A 21115-nucleotide genomic window follows, 5' to 3' on the forward strand; every position below is an offset into this window, starting at 1 on the left:
TTTTCTGGGCTCCAAAATCACTGCAGATGGTGACTGCAGCCATGAAATTAAAAGACGCTTACTCCTTGGAAGGAAAGCTATGACCAACCTAGATAGCATATTCAAAAGCAGAGACATTACTTTGCCAACAAAGGTTCGTCTAGTCAAGGCTATGGTTTTTCCTGTGTTTATGTATGGATGTGAGAGTTGGACTGTGAAGAAGGCTGAGCGCCGAAGAATTGATGCTTTTGAACTGTGGTGTTGGAGAAGACTCTTGGGACTGCAAGGAGATACAGCCAGTCCATCCTAAAGGAGACCAGTCTGATTCTGAAGGAGATCAGCCCTGGGATTTCTTTGGAAGGAATGATACTAAAGCTGAAACTCCAGTACTTTGGCCACCTCATGCGAAGAGTTGACTCATTGGAAAAGACTCTGACACTGGGAGGGATTGGGGGCAGGAGGAGAAGGGGATGACAGAGGATGAGATGGCTGGATGGTATCACTGACTCGATGGACGTGAGTCTGGGTGAACTCCGGGAGTTGGTGATGGACAGGGAGGCCTGGCGTGCTGGGATTCATGGGGTCGCAAAGAGTCTGACACGACTGAGCGACTGAACTGAACTGAATTTGCTATTTTATTATACTTTTTTTTTGGGGGGGGGGGCGCGTGGAAGGATAGAAATAAACTAAAAGCCTTAACCCAGTGTATAGAAGCCACCAGATCCTTGTTTTTCTTAAAGGAGCACTGTTGAAAAAGTGTAAAGACCATCTTTTACAGTTTACGTATTATTAGGAAGTAAAGCGATAGGAATACAGACTCTGCCTGAACCTGAGAGTGCTGCAGGCACCGTATCCCTGGCACTTGTGGTTCGCAGAGTGCAAATCCACGTGTCCTACACAAATACAGTTCACTTTCATAGTTTGATATCTTCACTCATCTTAAACACCTTAAGGTATTTGGAAAGGGAGGAAGAAATAAAACAGATGAACCTGCTGAGATATGGCCAGGAACAGTAGTACTTCATTTTGATTGATGTTTTTACAACCTTATCTTCTAGATAAAAGCTACTGTAAACAAAAGCCTACCTGAATTGATTGTATTTCAAGGAAGCGAGAGCCACCTGTGTGCAGCCATCGGTTCCCAAGTGCTTAGTTTTTCTTCTTAGTAGTCAGTTCCCACCCACCTTACAGTCACCACCTCAACCACCAGGAGTGGCCCTTCCAGGGAATGGTGCTTCTGTTTTCTACCAGGTTTTAAGCCACAGCCTCATCTCCTCCATAGCAACGCGGAAAGCAGGGATTCCTAATAGCCACTCTGGGAGCTAGCTCTTCAGAATGTGCAACTCAGGCATGTTTTTCAGACTCATTTTCTCATGTTTAAAAATGATTTTTCTTCCCTACATGGTGGAGAGTATCAGCAAAAGATTTCTTCCCCCAAATGTTGTTCAGTTGTGTCCAACTCTTTGCGACCCCATGGACTGTAACATGCCAGGCTTCCCTTCATTCGCTATCTCCCTGAGTTTTCTCAAATTCATGTCTATTCATTTGATGATGCCATCCAACCATCTCATTCTCTGTTGCCCCCGTCTTCTCCTGCCCTCAGTCTTTCCCAGAATCAGGGTCTTTTCCAGTGAGTCAACACTTCACATCAGATGGCCCAAGTATTGGAGCTTCAGCTTCAGCATCAGTCCTTCCAATAATATTCAGGGCTAATTTCCTTTAGGATTGACTAGTTGGATCTCCTTGCTGTCCAAGGGACTCTCAAGAGTCTTCTCCAACAGTTCAGTTTGAAAGCATCAATTCTTCTGCGCTCAGCCTTCTTTATGGTCCAATTCTCACATCCATACCTGACTACTGGAAAAACCATAGCTTTGACTAGATGGACCTTTGTCGGCAAAGTGATGCCTCTGCTATGGTAGCATCCACAGCTTCTCCTGAGGCAGGGGCTCTGTGGTGTTATTCGTTCATGTATTCATGTATCCGCTCAGCCAATATTCATTGGTTGACTCCCACATGCCTCTGAAATACAAGCTGTTCTCATGGAACTTTGTATTCTAGAAGTGTTTGTTTAATAACTGCCAGGCTGGATTGTTCTTTTATTTTTTTTCTGAGAACTATTTTTTGTTTGTTTGTTTTTCTTTACCAGGCCATTTTTCCTAATGACATGGATGGTTCTACCTTCTCTTTTTTTTTTTTCTCCTCTTTCCAGCATTTGCCTTTATGAATCTATAAAATTGAGAGGTTTGCTTTTGAGGACTGTGATGCTTTAGCCAGAGAGACTTTCCTTATCGTGAAGTATTTATTATGAGTAAAAGAAAATTTTAACTACACATTTAGAGCAAGTTGAGATCTGACATACCTGAAGCATTGTGTCACATTTGGTTAATGATAGATTTATAGGGCGAACATGTATCAGCCTTAATCCTTTAGTTACTTGACTTTGCCAAGGATGAAAATTCCGATAATTTTTTTATTTTAAGCAGACATATATATATCCAGAACCCATAAATCTCTTTGTGTCTTGAGATAAACGTCTGACTGAACTCTGGGTTACCCTGTGATCTTCCATGAACTGAGCTGAGGAAACAGAGGCCCCCTCCCCCTCTACCTAATAATAAAAGACTATGTGCAAAAAGTTGGCAATATTTTTGTGATAAAAATATTTTCTGTTTTATAATTTCTGATTTCTAGTATTCAGGAAGTTGGTAATAAAAAGTTCAGAAATAACCTCAACGTTTATCAGAGCAAGTCTATGGTTGACTCACTGGCAGATACCAAAATGGACTGTTGCACCGTCAGCCCCATGTCTTGCCAGCATGATGATCACTTTCCATTATGGTTGTCATATCAATTATAAATTCTCTGGCATCAAACCCTAAATCAGCTGAAATGATGGGTTTGCCTTTGGCATGTTTCCCTGGGGAAATAACTGAGAAAACGTAATAATTCACACGACCAATTTTGTAAGCTACCCCAACTTTTGGAAGAAGCCTGGGGTATAAATTCTAGAGAGATAGATATGATTTGCACCCAAGGTCCCCTGAAGTGTCCTGTCAGTACTTAAGTATTTTCAAAGCACATATGACCTTGGGTACTTTGTGATTTTTTCATTGTTTAGTTTCTTTCACTGCATTTGGTGTTTCTCTTTTCTTTCCATCCCATTGGAGAAAAAAGGAGAAACTTTGTACTATCCACTTCATACATCCTCATTTGAAACAAAAAACAGGGCTATCATGCCTAAGCTCATTCTCTAGTTTCACAATAAAATAAACTTAATATGCTTCTGATTCTGCCATCCCTCTCTATCTCTCAGAACCTGTAGTCCCAATCTTCATTCTTCTTTCAAAAAAATGGGTTTAATGGAGAAAATTAAAAGGCCATTATATGAATAAATGCAGCATAGCTGAGAACTTACCTTGTCTATGAAGACTTCTAGAACACCATGTTACTGTTCTAATTATTCTTGCACTGTGAATCTTTTGGCATCTTATTTATTCAATTATTATTATTGTATTGCTCAATTGATAACTTATTTTTACACTTAAATACGAACAGTTCTACATTATTAAAATTTGAGTTATTAAAGAACCTTAGAGAGAGGAAGATCACTTCTTTGGTGACTCCATGCAGGATGGATATTCAGGCTTACAAGTAAATTCTTAACAGGCAAATGCAGAGAGCCTGCCCCACTGCCAGGAAGTAGTGTTTCTCCAAGAAAACAGGTATTAAAAACAATGGATTAAATATAAAAAAGCTTCTGCCTATGTTTTCTCTCCCACCTGCCTCAATTTTTCTCTTTTGAGGAGAGATTTCCTGTAGTCAGGAAAGACTGTTAGTACAGCATCTAAGAATACCCAATACAGGACAAAGTAAAGTAGAAGTTAAGCACTTTTCCAGGCAGTTTAATGTAGACATGAAAATGCTAAGTTATATAAACACCAAGGAGAATTTCAGGTGCTTGTGGTTGTGTATTTATATACATTTTAAATTTTCTTCAAAATAATATATTATCTGTTTACTTTCTATGTGGCATAAAAGCCAAAAGTGAATCAGTATTTCTCACATTTTTTCCTTTCCTTTTTCCAAGATTTTAGGCAGTAAGTTGATGTTACAGAGATATAGACTTGCATTTGTAATCATGAAGATCCATAAACCCAGCGAGAATATTCGTAACTAGGATTCTATTTCTTTAGTCATTTCAATTTGCAAACACAGAGTTGCCAAGCCAAAAAAAGCAAATGAAACAATCAATTTATATTTTTATTTCATCTCTAGATATTACCAAAAAAAGAATATTTGCTTTGTATGTGAAATTGACCGTAGTGCCAGAACCTTAAGACGCTGTATTACATGATCACTAATCTATTATTATTGTACACATATTTATACACGGGCATAAATACGCACATACTTTGCATATAAACATGTGCAAGCATATTTCACTTGGACTGAAAAGTTATTTACAACTCTGTCTGGAGATACATACAACAGTGATTAACAAGTGCATAACCAATCTACAACACACAGATTAAAACTAAATAAACAGTGTAAGAGTTTATTTTAAAACAATTACAAGATGTTTTATATTTCTCCTTCGTCCTGGACTGTGTGTTTGAGAATGCGTTCTTCATAAAAACCACATGCAAGTCTTTTTGATGGTGAAACAATTGACTTCCAACAGCCACATGTCTGCACACATCCTCAGAAGATACTTCAGACCCCACACAGCAACTCAAGAAAGGGAAAAAAAAAAAAGATTTTCTGCTATTCCTCTTTTGGAGAGGAGTTTTCTATTTGCTTGTGAATTGAAAAAGTTTGGGTTGGGAACAAAGATTTTGAATCAGTACAACTAGGTTTTGTTTTTATTGTTTGATGAAGACCCTCATGACCAAGAACTTGACTAACATCATCAAATCATTCCACAGTCCTCTTGTCATCCTTCAGATGAAAATTGTTTATTTTATTGACTTGATCCAGATTTATATTGCAGAACCCTCATGCATTAGAATCCTTTTTTAAATGTAATTATAGTAACACAGCTCATTGAGAAAAGAAGGATATGATCAGTGTCATGAGTTTTCTCTTATTCTATGTAGAGACCCAAATTGTACAATAGAATATGAATCCCACCACCATTCACCTTCATATTATCAAAAGAGGTATAAAAGTATGTTGATTTTTTTTTTAATACATAGTTATTTTTTCTTGGAGCTGAAACCGTTGATAAGCGAAGTTAATTCCATAAATATGAGATCCATTCCTGACCATTTCTTTGCCTCAGTTTTTTCATCTGTGAAATGTGGATAATCATAGCACACACAGCCTACTCCTTCTCACATAAGGGGCTGGCTTGCGCATATTAAATTAGCCTGTACATGTAAAAGCACTTGAAACACTGCTGGCCACATAGTAAGCATGTAGTAAATGTTAGTTACCTCTTTGCTGTTGGGTACTGGAATCATTTTATTTGTATTTAAACAACATCTTTATAGATGTAATGTCTGGTCACAGGCCCTCTGAAATCTGTGGAGAAATAGAAGCTAAATGGGCGTTAGGGAGCCAACCAGGGAGTTGGCTACTGGGGCTAATTTAGCAAAATGATATCTAATGTGCGATTGGAAATCTCTCAATTCCTGCATTTACATTTCATTTCAGCCTCTCTGAAGAGGGTGCCTCAGTCAGTCAGTCAGTTCAGTCACTCAGTCGTGTCTGACTCTTTGCAACCTCATGTACTGCAGCACACCAGGCTTCTCTGTCCATCACCAACTCCCGGAGTTTACTCAAACTTCTGTCCATAGAGTCAAAGGTGCCATCCAACCATCTCATCCTCTGTTGTCCCCTTCCCTTCCCACCTCAATCTTTCCCAGCATCAGGGTCTTTTCCAGTCAGTCAGTTCTTCGCATCAGGTGGCCAAAGTATTGGAGCTTCAGCTTCAGCATCAGTCCTTCCAATGAATATTCAGGACTGATTTCCTTTAGGATGGACTGATTGGATCTCCTTGCAGTCCAAGGGACTCTCAAAAGTCTCCTCCAATTCAAAAGCATGAATTCTTTGGCACTCAGCTTTCTTTATAGTCCAACTCTCATATCCATACATGACTACTGGAAAAAACATAGCTTTGACTAGACAGACCTTTGTTGGCAAAGTAATATCTCTGCTTTTGAATATGCTGTCTAGGTTGGTCATAGCTTTTCTTCCAAGGAGCAAGCGTCTTTTAATTTCATGGCTGCAGTCACCATCTGCAGTGATTTTGGAGCCCCCCAAAATAAAGTCTCTCACTGTTTCCATTGTTTCCCCATCTATTTGCCAAGAAGTGATGGGACCGGATGCCATGATCTTAGTTTTCTGAATGTTGAGTTTTAAGCCAACTTTTTCGCTCTCCTCTTTCATGGAAGTCTTAATAATAGAAAGTTGATAGTCTTCTCTTTTCTCCATAAGTAAAACTACCATCCATGTAATTCCTGTGTTATAGGATAGCACAGAGGCATGACAAGGAAGAGAGAGTATTTTTTTAATATATAGTTTAAAAGAAATAAGCAAGCCCTTCCTGAATTTGGGAGCCCACATTTTCTGTCTGTGCCTCTGAGTTTCTCCGAGAATTGTGGAAGACTTGATATATAATTTGTGCCATATTCTGTCCAACATTCATAATCTGACAACCTTAGAGATTATCTGAGGATAGCTAAATTTTTCTGAAAAACTGAAGAGTTTACTCTCTGAAATACCATTTTTAAAACATTTTTGTTGACAATTTTTTAAAAAATATCTTACAGATTGAGCTGCCTTTTTTAACTGAACAAAATGTAACCAGCACTTGTTTTTCCTGGATTGTCCTCAGCACCTGTTGAGATTGACAAAATCAATTTGCCCCAACACCCAACAAGCTTGGATTACTCCAACTGGATTTTTTTAAATGTCTGTTCCTTAGTTGTCGACAGTCACCTCAACTGGCAAAGAGTTGTGCCTATAACCAACATCCCACATCCTGTCTCCACCCTCTCTTTGCAGCTTCAGAAGCCCAATAGCCGAAATAACACCAAAACCACAGAACTAGGGGAAACATGCAGAATTCCTCATTTTACATATGATTTCTCTACTTCTTTGGGAAACCCCAGCATCCTAGATACACAGCAGGGAGGGGAATTGGGGTATAGTCAGGAGCCAAAAAGCTCTGTTAGTGTAATAGGACAGAGTTGCTTTGTATCTGAGATTTGCCTTGATAAAGAGTTGCTACTTACTGATAATCTCATTCGGTAACTCCTTCTGCTGTATAGTCTAGGTTCAAGTTTAACTGACAAAAGCCAACCTGTAGACAACAGGACTCTCCATACTGCGTATGTTGAAGAATGGTATTTGAGTACTCAAGTCTATGGTGCAGGTATATCTATTAGTTATCTGAAGTGAAGTGACATTGCTCAGTCGTGTCCGACTCTGCGATCTCATGGACTGTAGCCTACAGGCTCCTCCATCCACGGAATTTTCCAGGAAAGAGTACTGGAGTGGGTTGCCCTTTCCTTCTCCAGGGGATCTTCCCGACCCAGGGATCGAATCCAGATCTTCCGCATTGCAGGCAGACGTGTCTGAGCTACTGGAGAAGATTAGTAGATTAGTTATCTGCTGCTGCTACTGCTACTAAGTCGCTTCAGTCGTGTCCAGCTCTGTGCGACCCCATAGACAGCAGCCCATCAGGCTCCCCTGTCCCTGGGATTCTCCAGGCAAGAACACTGGAGTGGGTTGCCATTTCCTTCTCCAATGCATGAAAGTGAAAAGTGAAAGTGAAGTTGCTCAGTCGTATCCGACTCTTAGCAACCCCTTGGACTGCAGCCCACCAGTCTACTACTATATAAAACACTGCCCCAAACGAAATGACTTAAAATAACACATTTGTTATCTGACTTTTTCTGTGGGTCAGGAATATGGGTGTAGCTTTCCTGAATCATCCTCTTTGCCCCCTGTCACGGGCTGCACTCGAGGCATTGCCCCAGGGTCTGTGGTCTCATCTGGAGGTTTGACTGAGGAAAGATCCACTTCCAAACTCACTCAGTGATTGTTCTTCATGTTGAATCAAAATCTGATTCTTGGTTACTTTCAAACATTGCCCTACATCTGTGCTCAAGAGCTACAGCAGGAATCCAGTTCCTTCTCCCGGGAGCACTGTAAAAATCCAAAGGTCATGAGTGAGCATATTACCACCTTAAGTGTCCATTTCCAAGTCATATATACTTTGTTATTCTAATGCTTCCTCACTCATCCTAGAGTTCTCCTCCAGATCACTTCCAGACTAGAGATACTCTCCTTAAAATATGACACCAGAACCCTCCACAACAATCTAGGTGTGGTCTGACCAGTGCATAGAGCATCTCTGTTCTTTTTCTGGTTGAAGTCTAATACTGTGTTACCATATTTAGTAGACTGATCACTACATCATAGAAAGACAGTCACAGACCCTCCAGCCAGTCCTGGCTTCCAAAGCAGATTCCTCTACTTTTTAGTTACATGACCTCTGGCCAGATACTTAAATTTGTATGTGCCTCAGTTTCTTTTTTTGTAAAGTGGGAACAATAACTTCCTCCCTCATGGAGCTGACCTGAGAATTAAATGGATCCACACGTGTAAAGTGCCTAGAACAGTGTCTGGCACATAGTCAGTGCTATGAAATTATTAATAATTAACCTTGTAACTATTATTATGACTAGCACTGTGATCTGTAAGTATGCCATTGGGTTGCTCTTCCTGGTCACTAATAAAATTACCAAACCCTGGCAATGGCTGAGCCCTTCCATCTTGCCTGTGTCTAGGTGGCCACGATCCAGTAACCAGTGCAAAGCCGTCTGATCCTATTATTACTAACACTGTGTTCCCCATCTTGTCCAAGGGTACCTGTCATGTCCCAGGTACTGTGCTAGGTCTAGAGGACACAAATGTAAGTGAAACACAGTCTTTGCCCTCAAAAGGGTCACAATAGAGCAGAGAGACAAATGGTGAAGCATATGGAGATGCATATGCACAAAACCTACAAAAGGGTACCCAGTTTTCATTCCAGTCTCCTACTTAATTTCTCTAAATACTCTAAAATGGAAGGAAACCAGAGAAACACATTTATAAGGCTGTCGTTATTTATAAGGAGCTTTATTTTTCATACCCTCGAGGTCTGTCATGGCTTTTGACTTTCACCTCCCATTTTTTTCAAGAGGTATTTGTTATTTTTGCTAATTTGGTAGTATGTTATTTGCAGGCAAAATTACTTGTTCAAGAGTCACTCACATTCCAGGCTGTGCTCCACAGTAGTTTTTAAAATCATTTGGAGGCTTTGGTCTTATTACTTGACCATGAAAATAGTAACTTCCAAATTATAGTCAACCTTGAAATGTGTTTACACAGTCAATTTGGAGATCCATACATATCCCATTACCCAGTATCTCCAGCCTGGTAGGGAGGGCTGCAGTCCTAGTAGCAGACCAACCCTCTGCTTTGCACATTTGCTCATATCCAGGAACTCTATTTTCTTTTAAATTCTGTTGATAGTCTCTTTGATTTTTATTGGTCACAAAGGTTGTGTGTGCCTTCCCAGTGATCTCATTCTTATCCAGTAGACATCAAAAAAGGTGAAATCTCTAGGTGCCTAAGCATGTACTTGCCCGACATAAAAATTTCCTAGGTCTCGGTTCTCTCCCGGTTTTACACCTTTTCAGATGGAAACACTAGAGATGGGTTGCTTGGTTTTTCAAATTCTCAGCCCACATGCTCCCTTCTGTAAGTTCCAGTAATCAAGGAATTGATCATACAAGGTTGGTTAATATGGTCAGCCTCTTCATAAATGGATAAGTTGCTGAAAGGTTATCTTGCCAGCATCTGATAATCTCTGGATCCTGAGCTATTGGAGAAACATCAGAAATGCACTCAAGGTGTTGGGAACAAGGCCAGATCTTGTTCTCATTAAATTTCCAAACTTGTCACCATCTGTAGTCCCCATTATTTTTGTCATTCAAAGACTACATAATTTGAAAGCCTTCATCTGCCAATCTCTGTTTACAAAGGGAAGTTATTATATTTCCTTGTTTTTGATTAATTAAGATATACTGTCAGAGCTTTTGAGTTACACGAGAGAGCTGGTATTACCCAAGTTAATATAATGTCACCCAGAAGCTAGGGAACAAAGATTTAGGTGGTAGAGCCTTATTATGAGTCATTTCCCATATGTACTAAAAATAGCTCAAATATCTGTGTTGCTACCTTTAGAGAGTCCTCCTAGCAAACCACTGCATGAAACGTTCAGATTCATAATCTTCCATTTATTTTTGTTTAATGTATTTATTTGAATTGGAGGATAATTACCTCACCACATTGTGATCGGTTTTGCTGTATATCAGCGTGAATCAGCCACAGGTATACCTGTGTCGCCCCCAACCTGAACCCCCTCCCTCCTCCCTCCCCACCCCATCCCCCTGGGTTGTCCCAGAGCACTGGCTTCGGGTGCCCTGCTTCGGTGCATCAAGCTTGCACTGGTCCTCCATTTTACATATGGTAATGTACGTGTTTCGGTGCTATTCTTTCAAATCATCCCACCCTCACCTTCTCCCACTAAGTCCAAAAGTTCTTTATGTCTGTGTCTCCTTTGCTGCCCTGCATGTAGGATCATTGGTACCATATTTCTAAATTCCATATATATGCATTAATATACAGTATTTGTCTTTCTCTTTCTGACTTATTTCACTCTGTATAATAGGCTCCAGGTTCAGCCACCTCATTAGAACTGACTCAAATGCATTCCTTGTTATAGCTGAGTAATATTCCATTGTGTATATGTACCACAACTTCCTTATCCATTCATCTGCTGATGAAAAGATGCTCAACAACACTCATTATCAGAGAAATGCAAATCAAAACCACAATGAGGTGTCATCTTATACCACTCAGAATGGCCGTCATCAAAAAGTCTACAAACAATAAATGCTGGAGAGAGTGTGGAGAAAAGGGAACCCTCTTACACTGTTGGTGGGAATGCAAACTGGTACAGCCACTATGGAGAATAATATGGAGATTCCTTAAAAAACTGGGAATAGAACTGCCCTATGACCCAGCAATCCCACTGCTGGGCATATACCCTGAGGAAACCAGAATTGAAAGAGACGTGTACCGCAATGTTCATCGCAGCAGTGTTAACAATAGCTGGGACATGGAAGCAGTCCAGATTCACAATCTTGCAAAACATTTTCTGGTTGCTGGTTTCATCTGTTTTCTCACAAGTGAAACACAAGTCTACTTTCTTGGTCATCGAGGTGTTCCCCAGCCTGATTTTAATGCCTAGAAATTGCCGTTTTCGTGAAGAGCCGTCATGCCTCGTGTCCTTTGGCTTATGATTCAGGTAAAGAGCAGGCTGCTCTCTCTCTCTCAGTGCTGGTGATATGTGTTTTTGTTTTATTAAATCTTTAAAACACTGGGCTTGTTGTTTATGACCTCTATATATTCTTTTGTTCTTTTCCATAACTGGTTAGATTGCCTTTTTTTTTCCTCCCTTTGTAAAAATATGAGCACCTTTCTAAAGAACATCACAGCTTCCAGAATGGCTGCGTAATAAAACAGGGGAAACGTGTTGAGGTTAACATTAGGTTTCTCGAGACTGTGACTCAGGGCTGCTTTACTGATGGGAAGGTTTAGAGCCATCTCAGACATGATCCTCAGAATCACAGATCTTCCTGCTCTTGCCAGACTTGTTTTGACAAACCCAAGATCATCTGATACTAGTCACAGAGCTCTTCGTGAAATCAAGAAACCAAGTGGTATCCATTGCAGACAGTTTTTTGTGATTGAGAGTTACTTAGAAACCCCAATGGAAGCAATACCTTGTTTAGGTGTGAGCTTCACCTGATGGGCAAGTAAGCACAGTGGGGAGGAGTGGCAGCGTCGGGGGGGTGGGGGTGGGGGTGGGGAGGTGCGCATACCTCGCATCTTAGGTGCCTGATTCTTCTGACCACAAAGGAGACTCTTCAGAGATACTGAGAAACAAAAGCATGTGCAGTCAGTCCTGAGGGTAAATGTTGCAGGGCCTGGTACTCCAAGGAATTGCATCCTAGATGGCTCCTGTGCCCCAACCCCACCCCCTGCAACATGTTCAGTTGTTGAGAGCCGCCATCTCAGGATTCTGTCCCTGCACAGCGAGGATGCAAAGGTTTCAGTTAATCTTGCATCCAGCTTGGCTACCTTCCTGATGTGGATCCCCAAATAAACCATCCCACAACATCCAACTGAACTTGTTCCTGTGCATACAGTATTTCGCAGCCCATCCTGTGCTGTTTGTTTTGGCAAGTACACTTCAGCATGTAATAAATCATGAAAGGAAAAAGCCTTTTGGCCTAGCTCGCTTCAGCCCGCTGTAATGTCAGAATACAGAAAGCAGTTCTGTTTTTAGACATCCTTTTACTAACCCAACATTCATAATTTATGATTTCACTGTAAAATTCCTGCAACACGACACCAAAAGTAGAGCTGCCCTTTAATTAAGTACTCTTGGTAGGAAAAACGTGAAACTGATGTGCAAAACATCTCTGTGTGCATGGTGACTGATAATGATTACATCTTTATGAACCCAACCTAGAGGTCTCGACTTCCTGCTGACTACTTCCTGAGTGTGCTGCTAACTAAATTGGAGATAATTCGGAGGCATTATTTAGAAATACTGAGGTTTTAAGCCTGCATCTCTCAAGACTTTTTCTCAACTCTACCTGGCATTATTCCTTGTTTTCGTGATAAGAACCTACAGCCCAATTTCATGCCATGTTCAAGCTTAAGAGAAGTTGTAGTGCAGAGAGAGGAGGGTCAAGAGATTTCTTTTTAGGATCCCAGTTGTCATGTGTGTGTGTGTTTTGGGTTTTTTTAGACTAGAAAGAATAGGGCAGAAAGAACTTCTGGCCCTATTGGTATATTGTAAGAAGAAGACTTTGAGCCATTTCGTTTTTTAAAATTACTTTTCAAACTTTTTTTTTTTCACTTAATTGAAAATAGGTAAGTTTAAACTTTAAAAGGGTGCCCCTGAATGTGAAAGTGTTAATCGCTCAGTCATGTCCAACTCTGGGACCCCAAGGACTGTAACCCACCAGGAGCCTCTGTACATGGCGCAAGCCTCCAGGCAAGAATACTGGAGTGGTTGCCATTCCCTTCTCCAGGGCATCTTCCTGACCCCCGGATCAAACTCCGGTCTCTTGCATTGCAGATTCTTTACCATCTGAGCCATCAGGGAAGCTGTGCTCAGCTGTACCTCTGAATGCTAACAGGCTAAAAGCCCAGGCCTGGTGCTCCCCAGCTCAATGCTACTGCAACTCTGTTTTATCCTTCATCAGCTAAGTCAGCATAATACCTGACTGAGAGGAAATCAGGATAGTGAAATAGTTCAGGTTCCTTGAAAACAAGGTAACAAATCCATCCAAGGTGGTAACATTTGCATTAAATAAACTTTTTGGTCTAAGTTCAACTACTTTCAGTCAGAATCATAGCAATGGAAACAAAAACTGTGTAAAGTCATTTAGTCATCTTATCCATGCATCAGTGATTACCTTTTTCTGGAGTTATGTCAGTACTACCCGTGTGTGTTATTTTCTCGTGTTTCTGCAGGTTTGGGCCAGGCTTAGTCATCTACTGGTACGGGTTCATCCAGGAGCTGGACTGTAACCGGGAGAGGGGCATCCTGCTCCATGCCTGCTTCCCCACTGACATCGTCACCTTGTGCCACAGTGTTGCTTGACCCTGATGAGCCTGGAAGAGAAGCTGGGAGGAAAAGGTGAATCCGGAAGCAATTTTACTTTCCTGCAGCGTAAACTCCTGGCAACATCTGCCCTGAACTTCAGCTGAACTCTCGCTGCCCGTGGTCACACCACTACCTCTTTAGACAAACATATCAAGAGTTTCTGTTTTCCTTCATCCCTTGCTCATGGGAACAGCCAAGAACTACAGACACAACCCACTCATTATCAGCATTTCTGTCTCTGTCAAACAGTTAGTTTATAGATAGTCATAATCTTTCTTCCTTCCGGATGGTTTCTCCTTATATACTGAACAAAAGAAAAAATGTGGAGACTGAAAGGTGTGATTTTTCAATTCTCCGCCCAGTTACCAAATTGCCCTCTTATTTATTTTTTGGCTAAGCCTACATTCATTCTGTCTCCCTCCCCATTTCTCTTCATGCACACTTACAGATACCCAGGATTGCATTACCATCGTGGAGTAACCTCTCACGGTCCTAGCAAAGCCAAAGTCGTGAAGGCTACAACTGGATTTTCTGGCTCACCTGCAGGGGCTGATCTTGCTGGGAGCCTGTGCTTGTTTTGTCGTCTTGGTGGTTTCCTGACTTCTATGGCAGTAAGCCAAGCTGAAAAAAATGTATTTGATGAGAATTTCTTCTTTTTATATTACTTGTTTGAACACCAAACATTTTCCACTTATCTCATTTAAAAGCATTAGTTACGTTGTGTCTGGAAACCACGCTTCTCTTTTGGATTGGGGGCTGCGGGCAGATAACTGAAGCTCGGGGCCAGCCTTGAAAAGAGTTTATTTTAAAACACAACTAGTTGTCTGTAGGTATGGATGGTAGTTGGTATTTTTATGAGTAAAATTTTTCAAAAGTGCATTCTTTACCCTGCTTTATATCTCCCATTTATACCACATAATTATATAACACTCAAATAAGTTAGGCATTAGGGAAGTTCAGCTTTCAATGAATTAAGTGTACCAAAAATAAACCTAGAGCAATTTTCAGGTTAGCAAAATAAAAGAAGTTTTGTATTTGTTCACTTTCATTTATTCATTTTTTATACTGCAAACCAAATTTCAATCTGAAGAAAAACATCAATATAAATTCATTTTAAACCTATCTTTTAGGAAGGTAAAAAATTAATCCATACCCAAAAATGTATTTAATAAAATTTTCCCCCATGTTGACATTATATTCTTTATAATGTTGAGTGAGTTTGGAAATATTAGTAAAAATGTAACTTTTACAAACACCCTCAAGTTATGTGTATTGCTCGGTTCTTTCAAAAGACTTAACTGTACTGTCTGCACTTTGTTCATTTTGCACCTAAGAGGGTATGCAGACGTCTGCCTGTTACCTTTCCTTTTGAAGAACAGAAACATGTCGGGTTCAGGCATGGATTTTAGCTCTGTGGTAGGTTGCGTTAAACAAGAAAGAGGGAGAAGATGAAATGGTATGGTATTATCAGGCAAACTTGTGCTTCAGTGTAAAATTCACCATACAGGTTTTGTGAGTAAAATAGAATGATTGGGAACCAGTGCTGTTGTTTTTGATACACACCACACACACTCACACTTGGGAACCACTGCTGTTGTCTTGATACACACCACACACACACACACTTGGGAACCACTGTTGTCTTGATACACACACATACACACACACACACACGCACACACACACACACACACACTCTTAGACCAAACTGTTGTTAAAAGCAGTTTTCATGGCATGCTTTAAACTGATTTTTCTTCTTTAGGAGTAAGTTACATGGATCTGCACAGATGTTGAAAACCTTGTTAAACCCTCATCAAGGATTTGTTTATTTTACATTAAACAAATTTATGATGAAGGGGCACAAATAAATTTAAAAAATGAAAGAGGTGCTTGCTCCTACCTGGCACCCTGACATAATATGTTAGGAGAAGGTACCAGTGTTCTCTGGCAAAGGCACCACCTTTTCTGTATGGATGAGGTTTTTCAATCTGGCCCTGAAAAGTGGGAAAGAAACCAGCAGTAGACTGTACATATCATGATAAAGTTACAAAGTTATTTAAAACTCAGCTTTATACAACATAAAAGCTAATGTGATTATAATGTGTATTACTTTTCAGTAGACATTGGAGGAGTGGTATTGGGGGGACTGATGTTCCTAGACTAGAAGCCGAAATCCTCCTTGTCCTTTTATGTAAGAAATACTTACCTGTGCTATTAATATTTCTATGTGTGTTTGTTTACTTGTGTGTTTTTTTTTTAATTTAGACAGTATAAACATCACCCCTAAAGAGTAGACATATGGTGACATTTTTTTTTTTCTTCTCTCATCATTAGAACATTAACGTTAAAGTCAAATCCTACTTTATGGAGATCTCTGCAAACCGTGCTGATGAATTAAGCCAAGTGAGAAAGCAGGAGTGTGTGTACAAACATAAAACTCAATGATGTTCTCTCTGGCATATGTAGACCTGCCAAGCGTCTGCTCTCACAAACAAACAGGAGACACTGTTCGTTCGAAGCTCTCAGAGGGATGAGTTCAGAGCAAAGCTGATCCAGCGCTGATACTTCACAGACTTGGTCCCACCCCATTTCTACCCCAAACAAACAAAAACCAATGAGACTTCTTTTTTCTTTTTAATTTGCGTTGGGCAAGGTGTCTGTTAACTCTTCTAAACACTCCTAAATCATATATAAAAAGGAGGCTCGGGTGCAGAGTAGAAAACTGGCTCTCCAGGGGACATCATTTTCCTTTGAGCATAGGTGTGTAGGTGCTCATTATTGGCAAGGCTTAATTCCACTCTGGAAAAAGATAAGTTGTCAAGTCTTTGAGGGGTGCACTCACTCATTAAAGCCACCAGGGGATTGCTTAGCGCCCTGGATGAGGTCATCCACTAAATGGGCCCCAGTGGGCCTCACTAATTAATGCACAGCGCCCAAGTGAACAGTTAAGTCACTCGCCCCTCCCTGAGGAGCTACACCCAGTGTTTCCTTTCCTCTCTGGAACCAAGATACCTGAGATGTCTGCTCTTTATCACCAGCGGGCCCCCCCCCCCCACACACACACACCCTTTACAGACCTGCAGTTTCAGTTGAATTAAATCCGTGCTGGCCTCCATTCCCTTCCTCTTCCCTGTCATCTCCCCTTCTCCAGCCTTTGCAGTTTCTTCCCACGTGGACACACATTCGGCACTTACTACAACTCATTGAAAAAGACTCTGATGCTGGAAAGATTGAGGGCAGGAGAGAAGGGGACGACAGGATGAGAGGTTGGATGGCATCACTGACTCAATGGGCGTTAGTTTGAGCAAACTCAGGGAGATAATGAAGGACAGGGAAGCCTGGCGTGCTGCGATTCATGGGGTCACAAAAGTCAGACATGACTGAGTGACTGAACATCAACAACAACACTATCCCTTGGTTCTTTTTCTCTCTGGGAAATGATCCCAGGACTGAAATGCAGCCCGTCTGAATCCTGATCCATGTATTTTCAGAGTCCAGGTTGGGGAAGAACAATTGGCCTAAACCCTCTGGGGAAAAGCACACGTAAGGCTCCTCCGTGTATCCAGTGTTCACAGGCATCTGTGGCACTTGAAGATCGTAAAACCTGTAACTAAGATATTTACAGGGTCAAAGAGAGCCTGAGGTTTAGTCTATCCGTAACTATTTTGGCAAAAAGAGTCCAAAGAACATGTGAGGTTTACTGATATTTCCAGGCTGAATGGTGATGTTTTAGCTGATTAAAATAACTAATTAAAATAGTAAAGTGTCTCTGTGATTCAATTAGAGAATCACGGCCTAGCTAGTTCATCTTAGAGGAAGCTTGCCATTTTCTGTGTGATCTGCTGGGAGCAAATTGCCTCCTAACTATAACTATTTTGTGAATAGGATGGGAGGTGAAAATCTCCCAGTTGGCACCTTCTCAGTTAAGGTCAAGGAACAAAGCCGGCTTAACTAGAGAGGAAATTAAAAGGCAAACAATAGGAGTTTGCCTGCACTGTCACCATTTATAGCGAGATCCTCTCTGGACCTGCCTGGTAGGTCACCCTCAGGTTAAGGAAAGGTCCCAGTGACACAGTTCAGACCCTCTAATTGTATTATGCCAAACTAACCTTCCTATATATAGTAAAAATGGTCTGAAGATGTTTTATTAAGAACATGCCTGGATTGCAAAGATTAAGGAAGATGGAATTATGAATTAAATAATAACCAGAACAGCTTGCGTTCCCCTTGTGTTTTTCACTTTCCTGCTATTGTTTTGAACATGGCTGTGAGACAAAGAGCTGCTTAGGTCAAGAACTATAAATTACGGTTTTCATACAATAGTCACCCACTAAAATGATTTCAAAGCTTGATCAAAGTACTTCAAAAAGACTTTTAAAACTTTTCCACGATGCAGGGGGAGGGGACAGACTCATTTGATGCTTTAATTTGCTTCAGTCAGTCTAGCAGCGTTCCATCTTGGCGTCATACCTACTTTATATAAAATCCCACTCATTAGTTAGAGCAATCCAACTTGTTCTTATTGTTGTCTCGTGTACAAGTAAAGGGGATTTACGTTTCCATCTAGTTAACTGGCACAACTAAACCTTTGGAGGCACTTGTAATGGAAGGAAAAGGTGCACATAATCCTGCTTTCAAAGAAGCATAACTTGACAGCACTTAATCATGATATGCAAGGTGTTTAAGACTAACTCCCTGATTAGAATTAAAGTGGATATCAGTGGATTTAGTTGGCATCTTAATAATAGTCATGGTAGCAGATAGATTTCGTGTTTCATCTCTTTTCCCTCACCCCTTGCATTTACTTGGAGCTGTCTCATGTCATAAGCAAGGATGATGAGAAGTACCCTGGTGGTAGATAAATTGAGTAAATTCTAGGCCCAACCATACATAAAGACAGTGTGGGATGGCTGCCACAATGCTTCCCTGTCAGGTAATTTTTATTTTTTAAAAGGAAGGTCATTTTGAAATGCTGACATGAAATATAACCAAGTCAATTAAGTAATAACAATGGAAGTTCAGAGTTTAATTGAGGCCTGAACATGAAGCCACCGACCATTAACCTAAAGCAGTCATGAATTCCCCTGAAAACAGCCTCAGTTAAAGGTATTTCTCGAAAAGCTAGCACTTTTTTCTTTAAAAAAAAAAAAAGTGTCCTTTTTATATTCAACACAGATACAGTCAGAAATTACAATTGAGTGTATGTGAAGTGGACTGTTTTTTAATTTTAACTGAAATTTCTTTTATAGGGAAAAATCAAAATTTATATAATCCCAGTGACCTCTGCAGGAAACCATAGTTTTGTAAGCAATCCAAAAGTTGTAAGCACCTTTTATTTGATTGTGCCACGTTTATCTCAATTGTTGACGTACCTCTCTCTGTAGTTGTTCACTGGCGAGCTTCTCTGACTCGACTGTAAGCTCCATGGAGTAGGAACTGTGTTTATCTTGTTCACCACTCTATGACCCAATAGCTAACAGAGCTCCTGGCACAGAGCAGGTGTTCAATAAATGTTGAATGCACAAATGAATGACTGTTGAGCCTAAATGTGCTCTTACTCACTTGCATTAAAGGAATAATTGGAGCCTTTTTATTTTAACTTTCTCATTTTCTTCAGCTGAAAACTAGGTGTATTTATTGGAATCAGAGAAACACATCATATATTTTGACGTTAATTAATTACTTTGGTGAGAATTAATTACTTCAGAAACCCTCAAAATCTGAAATATGGCAGTTTCATCCACCAGAGTATTTGAGGATGCATACTTAGTTGTAAAGGCTTCCCTCGTGGCGCAGAGGGTAAAGAATCCTCTGCCAATGCAGGAGACACAGTTTGATCCCTGAGTTGGGAAGATCCCCTCGAGAAGGAATGGCTACCCACTCCAGTATCCTTGCCTGGAGAATCCATGGACAGAGGAGCCTGGTGGGCTACAATCCATAGGGTCGCAAAGAACTGGACATGACTAAAGCAACTTAGCAGCCACGTATACACTTAGTTGTAAGAGGAATTCCTGTGCTTTCATTGTGTTTGCCTTAAAATTAGCCTTTGTACATTATTGTTTATCCAATGTATTGATAAATTAACTCAAACATTTAAATTTTTTGTTGTTTTTTTTAAAGGCTTATTAAGGCTTAGCTTTATCTTTACATTTCTATTTAAGGAAGTTTCCCCTAAAATCAAGTCAAGGCAACTATGTTTTGTACACAGATTTGGGGATATTTGGTGAAATTATTAGATTAACTGCAAAAAAAATGGTGCTTTCCATTGCTCGCTTTTATACTGCTGAGCCGGTGACAAAGTGCTTCCTGGCCATAGAAGTGTCTGCTGGCTCAGGAGAGACGGGTTCTCTGGTCATTGGCCAACAGGATCTGACTTGGGAGAGACACTGTCCATGAACTGCTCAGTGGGTGTTTCCCTGTTAGTCATTAATTCAGAGTATGTTATCATCTGAAAGCCAGAGACATTTGGCATATGTCCTCATATTTTGAAGACTTATGACACAAAAGGAGCTGGAACTCTCACATTACTTCTGTGCTCCGCTGGTTTCCCAGGACTTAATTCACTGGGGCCATTTTGGGACGTGATTCCTTCCATGAGTGTCTCCGGAGAGAACTGACACTCAGGACAGATATCGCTGAGACTGAATCCTCTTTGGCTCTGCGGGATGTTTCCATCTTATATTTTTAGCATTTAGGGTCTTGAAGACATGAATATTTATCGAGTCTCTGATGTATGTTTGGCAGGCGATAGTCCATGGGGTCTCAAGAGTCAGACCCGACTTAGTGACTAAACAGCAACAGCGACGTGTGTGTTTGAAACTATCTCAGGTGTTGTGGGGAATTCAGAAACGTGCAGTAAATGCTCATCTGGGGGAAATAAATCATTACTTGGGCTTCCCGGGTGGCTCAGCCACGGTGCACAAATCATTACTTGGCAAAATGAAAGCAAAAGATTTGAAAATTTCAGAAAAGACAATTACAGTATAAAAAGGAAAGAGGCAAACCTGTGGGGCTTTTAGTGAGATATTTTACTTCTAGACCTTGGGCAGCAAATAATTTTCTATATGCTGTGGTAGCTGCATTCACTACTGTTGAGAAGGGTTCCAAGGCTGAGTCCAGCTCAATGGGAAATAAGGCTGTGATCAATTCTGGGCACAAGTCTTTGGAGTGGGTAGTAATCACATAGATGCCACATATTTTCTATTCCTGCCCTAGGCCGTTCATGTTTAGTGCAAATATAAATAAATTCTAAGCATTTGGAACAGAACTCATAATCTTGTTCATGGGCCTGAATAATAAACAGTAACATTTTCATTGGTTCTGTAACATCAAGTGAAGTATTAGTAACATCTGTCCATGGCTGAGATCTGTTTATCAATTCATATAAGCAAAATA

The 21115-nt window shown here is 40.5% G+C and overlaps 1 protein-coding gene across 4 annotated transcripts in view; it reads left to right on the top strand.

Moving 5' to 3' along the window:
- Nucleotides 1-19312, top strand: part of CDIN1 (CDAN1 interacting nuclease 1) — a 234352-nt gene extending 215040 nt beyond the window's left edge. Inside the window, exons 11-12 of one of the 4 annotated variants that reach the window (XM_019968479.2) lie at nucleotides 13588-13753; nucleotides 16055-19312. In XM_019968479.2, coding sequence (XP_019824038.1) covers nucleotides 13588-13717 — 130 coding nt within the window. In that variant the 3' untranslated portion in view covers nucleotides 13718-13753; nucleotides 16055-19312. Of the gene's footprint in view, nucleotides 1-13587 lie in introns of all 4 variants that reach the window. The other 3 variants (XM_070797237.1, XM_070797241.1, XM_019968478.2) reach the window with 3 other exon arrangements.
- The last annotated feature ends 1803 nt before the right edge of the window (nucleotides 19313-21115 follow it).

The sequence above is a fragment of the Bos indicus genome, chromosome 10 (genome assembly GCF_029378745.1).
Source record: "Bos indicus isolate NIAB-ARS_2022 breed Sahiwal x Tharparkar chromosome 10, NIAB-ARS_B.indTharparkar_mat_pri_1.0, whole genome shotgun sequence".
Classification (NCBI taxonomy): domain Eukaryota; kingdom Metazoa; phylum Chordata; class Mammalia; order Artiodactyla; family Bovidae; genus Bos; species Bos indicus.